At 42.6% G+C, this 6,582-nt stretch overlaps 1 protein-coding gene across 1 annotated transcript in view; it reads left to right on the top strand.

Moving 5' to 3' along the window:
- Window positions 1-706: 706 nt before the first annotated feature.
- LOC117347426 (roundabout homolog 3-like) overlaps window positions 707-6,582 on the top strand; it is a 64,738-nt gene continuing 58,862 nt past the window's right edge. The window contains exons 1-2 of the mRNA XM_033918353.1: window positions 707-800; window positions 1,934-2,116. Of these exons, the coding sequence (XP_033774244.1) occupies window positions 1,963-2,116 (154 nt within the window). The 5' untranslated portion in view covers window positions 707-800; window positions 1,934-1,962. The remainder of the gene's footprint in view (window positions 801-1,933; window positions 2,117-6,582) is intronic.

Below are 6,582 nucleotides of genomic sequence, written 5' to 3'. Positions count from 1 at the left end.
ATCGAGGTGGTCCCAAATGTGCTTGATTGGGATGCCAAGGAAGTAGATGGAAGTTTTGGTCATGCTCTGTGAACCACTCACGAACAATCCTGGTGGTATGACGTCGCATTGTCCTGTTGAAAGATCCCATTGGCCATATGGAAGACTGTCAACATGTATGGGTGTACTTGATCAGCAAGGATGGAGATATACCCATATTGGTTGAGAGTGCCTTCCAGAGGTGTCAAGAGACCCAGACCATACCAAAAAACATTCCCCAGACCATAACGCTGCCACCACCAGGGGGAGAGTGTTGCACAGTGGTTAAAGCTACAGCCTCAGCACCCTGAAGTCACGGGTTCAAACCCACGCTGCTCCTTGTGACTCTGGGCAAGTCACTTAATCCCCCCATTGTCCCAGGTATATTAGATAGATTGTGAGCCCACCGAGACAGACAGGGAAAAATGCTTGAGTACCTGAATGTAAACCGTTCTGAGCTCTCCTGGGAGAATGGTATAGAAAATTGAATAAATAAATAAATTGTGTACATCCAACAATGGAAGTTTGTTCTCAGTGGTTTCAAACCTGACACGTCAATGTCCATCCATCATCAAAAAAGGTAACCCTCTGTCAATCGGTGCAAGTCCAATGTTGGTATTCCTGTGCAAATTGCAGCCATTTTTTTTTTTTTTTTTTTGCAGTAAATCCTCGTGAGCATGGGTGCAGTCATCAGTCATCTGCTCTGGAGCCCCATTTGCAAAAGGGTTCACTGCACAGTCATTTTGGATACAGAGCAGGAAGCCCCCCGGTTCATTTGGATGGTGAGTTGCTCCACGGTAGGGTGCCAATCGGCCAGCACTAACCTGGCATAGGGAGCTTCAGCATTGGCTCTCCTTCTGATGTCACTTTCTAGGCACGAGTCCAGGAAGTGATGTCAGAGGAAGAGCCGATGTTGGCGCAGGTTGGGGTTGTTGCTTGCGCTGGGAACGTTAAACAGGCATGGAGGAAGGGAAGAGGCATGCGTAGCAGTGAGGGGGGTGGGAAAGGAGTGGGAGAGGACAGGTGCCGGTGCCCCCCACCAACAAAGCAGACTGACTCCCTGCTCTCCCATACTAAGCCACTGGATTCACGTAAATGTTAGGCGCAGAAAATGTAGGCTTTGAAAACCTTAGCCTATATTTCTGGTGCCTACCTTACCCAAAGCTGCAATTTCTATAAACGGTGCCGTTGTGTGATTGACATGTGATCGACAGCTGTTTTAAAGGTAGCCACCACCAACAGTGCCGTGTATTGAATCCAGGCCGATATTTCGGCTTGTTAATCAGAAACTGAGTTTCGTTTTAAATTATGCACTGCACTGTATATGAACTTTGAAAGACAATGGGCATGAAAGTGTCCTTCCTCCTCGCCTCTTACCTAGGAAGAAGTCTCAGCACAAAAGACACTTCTGTGGGAAAAGGGAGCAGGGACAGCAACCCCACACAATGGACAGCGAACCAAGGCGACTTCTCATGCTATTTGCATGCCAAATTTTCCAAAGCACTGGCTGTCAATGTGCTGCCTCCTATCCCCTCATTAAGTGAGAATGTGTACTGCTGTGATTGAGAAAGAGGGAAATTATTTATCCAGGACCCCAGCAGGACTATATTTGAGCTGCCAGAAGTGTAAAGTGTGTTCGTGTGTGTCTCCCCATGCCTTTTTCCTCCGGGGAGCCCTATTAATTCAATAATTAAGCATGTATTGGTCTCGCACCTGCTTTCTTTTTAACTGCAGCCCTAGGGGACCCCACATCAGGAAGAAAAAGAGAGAGAGGGTAAGACCAAGGAAAAGAGTATTATGTAAGTGAGGAGCTCAGAGCTGGGAATGCTTTCACATGATGTGAGCAGCGCTGGCTGTCAAAGCTGTATGAACTAAGAACATATTTCTAGTGAATGCTGGAATATCTCCTTGACAGAATCTTACGGCTGCGCGGAGGGAGCTGCCATGCTACGTTACTTGCTGAAGACCCTCTTGCAGATGAATCTTTTTGCAGACTCCATTCCAGAAGAAAACTCCACTTCTATCAACCTGCTGTTCCACACGAACACTATTTTGAATGAAAGCTTCTTCAACTTTGCCAATCTGACCAACCTCAATGGTAAGAAACAATTTGTTAGTTTCCACTTTTTCTGGATTCTGCATGTACATCTAATTTCATGAATGTTTATGTCACGCAGTGTTATACATTTATGATCTCATCCATATACAGTTGTACAATTAATCTAAGTTATCAGCATCACGTTTAGGGTTGCCAATTGGATTCAGAGTTACTTGATCAAGTTGATCCATTGCATGCATGGACTTGTAACTCCTCTGATATCTCCATTTCATTCCCTAAGACAAGCAAGACTACAAGTCCTTGCATGCAATGTGGCAAACCCAGGACTGGATCAACCTTGTTGGGTGAATCTGGATCCAACTGACAACCTTATCATCAATCTCCTTTGAGGAGCAGATTTATGAAATTCTTGTTCCAGGTTTTCTCCAGTGCCAAGCTAATTTCACATATAGGAACAAAACTAGAGAGCCATTTGCTGTGGAGTTAAACTTTGACAATTTTCTCATGTGACCATGAAATGTGGTTTAAATCACAGTTAGCTGTAAATGGAAATACCAAACCCAATCCAATTTCACACTCTCAGAAATGTTCATATATAAAATGTTACCTGTGTTATTTTCATATTTATGGCTGAATTTCTTTCTTTGGTATAATAAGAAATGTGGGTTTTGAGAAAAATCAATTCAAAGTATGTATTCCAGGATTAACATAAAGTTCATTTTAAATAGTCTGTATAATGTGATGTCCCAAAATATTGTTCTATTTGAATAGTAATTCGTAGAAGGGAAAATGTAACTTTCATTTTTTGAAAAATGCTGTTTCTCTTAAATACATGTATGACTTATTTTTCTTGTTATTTTGTTGGTGTTATCCTGCCAAGTCTCAGGATTTGTGATTTTGTCTTGGTGGGGTTATGGAGTGGGGTGGGAGGTTCCTTGCTATGAATTGTTTTTAATTGATAAAGGTTTTTTTATGGCTGTTTTTCCTTTGTGTGGCTTTGGGAAGGGCTATCCTATTTTATTGTTGTATTTTATTTTCTTAATTATTCCTTTGTTTGTTTGTTTTTAACATTGTAAACCACTTATATTCCTTTTTAAGTGAGAAAACAGTAAAGAAAGTCAATAAACTTGTATCTTGTTGATTACAAGAACTATGAAGCTTCTGTTTGCTAAGCTTGTAATATATCACGGGCAGAATTCTGTAACTGAGCACCCAGTAGTGTAGGGAGGGTGAGAGGCACCCTTCCCCCACCCTCATCTCCGCCCCTTGCTCCTTCCCTGATCCCCCCCTGCCATGTGCACCCACCCCCTTCCCGCCAGGTTTTAAAAGAAAGCAAAGAAATTTTATATGTGATTCGATGTGGAATTGGTAACCAATGCGTACTCTTTAGCAGCGAGGTGAAGTGATCAAATTTCTTCTTGTTCATGATGATTTTTATGGCAGTGTTCTGTATTAATTGAAGACGTCAGATGTCTTTTTGACAGACACCTTTGTACAATGAATTGCAGTAATCAAGCTTGGCTATGATAAGGGAGTATCTATGAGGGATCTTCAAAAAGTTTCTACACTTTTTTTAACATTATTAAAAATCTCAAAAGCATATTACTTTGCTACCTGCAATGTGAGTCGACTTGCCTGACTAGTCCCATGACATTCTATGGCACGCCCTCTTACCACTTCTCCCAAGAAAATATGAAAGTGCGAAGCGATTGCCCATGAATTCTATATATGTCACCTCAAGTTCGGTGCACAGTTTTGGATGTGGATACCAGATCCATGCCTAAATTATTTAAATGTGAGAATAGCGGCTCTCACGGAATATGAGTTGTGCAGCAGAATTTTGAACGGATTGAAGAGGTGAGAGATGGGTGCGCGGGATGCTGCTTTTTGGCTGTGCCAGTCAAGAAATCCTTGGAAAGGCTTATATGGGATGATGCGGGGATCCCTTTTGTCCCTGATAATTTTTAATGTTTTAATGCAATCTTTAACTCTTGTATTGGAAAATAATGGGTTAAAGGCTTTTATCTACACAGATGATATCACTGTGGTTTTTTTTCACAGTGGGTAAGGAGCATAAATGACACAGGCTGCACAGTAGAGAATGACACGGTGACAAAATTCATCACTGTTCCTGTCCCCGCGGATAACCGTGGGAAACCATCTTCATGTCATTTTTTAAGGAGAGAGGGAAAAATCAGAGTATAATTGGGCACAACCACTGACCCACAAGCTTTGCTTTGAAGAAGGACTGAGGTTGAAACAGACACTACAGAATGACAGTCTCTGGTATCCAGAGCAGATATTGTGATGTCATAATGCCTCATTCCACCAGTGCCTAAGAGCCAATCACATCAGTGATGTCACAATGGCTTCATTATCCTTGACTCACATAAGAATCAGAGTATGAATGGCCACAACCACTGACCCGCAAGCTTTGCTTTGAAGAATGCTGGTGTAGAAGGACTGAGGCTGAAACAGACACTACAGAATGACAGTCTCTGGTATCCAGAGCAGATATTGTGATGTCTTAATGCCTCATTCCACCAGTGACATCAGTAATGTCACAATGGCTTCATTATCCTTGGCTCACATAAGAATCAGAGTATGAATGGCCACAACCACTGACCCGCAAGCTTTGCTTTGAAGAATGCTGGTGTAGAAGGACCGAGGTTGAGATAGACACTCAAGAATGACAGTCTCTGGTATTCAGAGCAGATATTGTGATGTCATAATGCCTCATTCCACCAGTGCCTAAGAGCCAATCCCATCAGTGATGTCACAATGGCTTCATTATCCTTGGCTCCCATAAGAATCAGAGTATGAATGGCCACAACCACTGACCCGCAAGCTTTGCTTTGAAGAATGCTGGTGTAGAAGGACTGAGGTTGAAACAGACACTAGAAAATGACATGGGATTATTTCCTGCGGTTATCCGCGGGGACGGGAACGGTGATGAATTTTGTCACCGTGTCATTCTCTACTGCACAGCTGTCTGGACCTCATTGGCCTGTGGGAGACAAATTATAAAATGAAAATAAATAAGGAGAAAATAAAATTTTGTGGATTGGTCCAACTGAAATTGTGAGGGACAATCTTTTTTAAAACAAGCAGTGTTAATAAATTCCAATTGCAATTTTCTGCCTGGATTTTAGGGGGTTGAATTTGATAACTTACTACAGATGAAGGCACAGGTTAATAAAGTGGATTCATTTGCTAGATTTTTGGTCTTCAGGTATTGCATCCAGCTGGTGATTCTCTCATTTAAAACCAACAGCCTTGGCTCTGTGGGTCACTTCCTCTTCTCCTGAATCCTGAAGCTGGAGTGTACACTGTGCAGTTAAGTGTGACCCCCTGGAGCCAGGCTGCAGGGAAGAAAAAAACAGCGGAGGTGCCACAGCTGCTGCTTTAAATTACTAAATGAGATTAGACATCGGTGGGGAGGTGAAGAAGTGTTGGCCAGATGCCAATGTTGCTGCTCTCCTGACTTCTTCCACTCCACTGGGGTTCGGGGTCCCCACTGGTCTTGCTCCAATGACATCATGTAGTTATTGCCTTACATCTGACAATAGTCAGATGTGCTATTGACACTCTGAGGGGAAAATCCATGTCAGTGGCTAGATTCAAGAAGTTTGTGAAATTGTTTAGGAAAAATAAGGTACATGGGATCCATATTGAGACTGATAGTTACAGTTACAGCTATGTTTATTTGATATACCGCAAATTAAATACCTACGTAGTATAAATGCGCATGAGTCGAGTCTCTTTCATTTGAAAGGAAACTCTGCAATGAGAGGGCATAGGATGAAGTTAAGAGGTGATAGGCTCTGGCGTAATCTGAGGAAATACTTTTTTACAGAAAGGGTGGTAGATGCATGGAACAGTCTCCCAGAAGAGGTGGTGGAGACAGAGACTGTGTCTGAATTCAAGAGGGCCTGGGATAGGCACGTGGGATCTTTCAGAGAGAAAAAGAGATAATGGTTACTGTGGATGGGCAGCTCTATGACATCACAATGCAGGTGTACAGAGCCTTAGCCTATAGGAAGAGGAGATGCAAATGTTGAGAGAGTCTTAGCCGATAGGGAGAGGAGGAGATAATGGTTACTGCGGATGGGCAGACTGGATGGGCCATTTGGCCTTTATCTACCATCATGTTCCTATGTAGCAAGGAATGTTAAACCAAAGTGGTTTACAATAATAAAACCATGGATAAAGGGAAAACAAATTAAAACCAATAAAAACTGGCATGGTAAATAAACCTTGACAATGGAGATAAATATATTTCTATTGTCAAGGTTTATTTACCATGCAGTTAGGTCGTCGTACATGAAGAAGGACACGGTACTACTCGAAAGGGCCCAGAGAAGAGCGACTAAGAAGGTTACGGGGCTGGAGGAGTTGCCATACAGCGAAAGATTAGAGAAACTCGGCCTTTTCTCCCTCGAATAGAGGAGATTGAGATGGAATATGATTGAAGCATTTAAGGTACTGAAGGGAATAGACTTGGT

The sequence above is a fragment of the Geotrypetes seraphini genome, chromosome 13, assembly GCF_902459505.1.
Source record: "Geotrypetes seraphini chromosome 13, aGeoSer1.1, whole genome shotgun sequence".
Classification (NCBI taxonomy): domain Eukaryota; kingdom Metazoa; phylum Chordata; class Amphibia; order Gymnophiona; family Dermophiidae; genus Geotrypetes; species Geotrypetes seraphini.
This window is presented reverse-complemented; position numbering and strand designations above follow the sequence as displayed.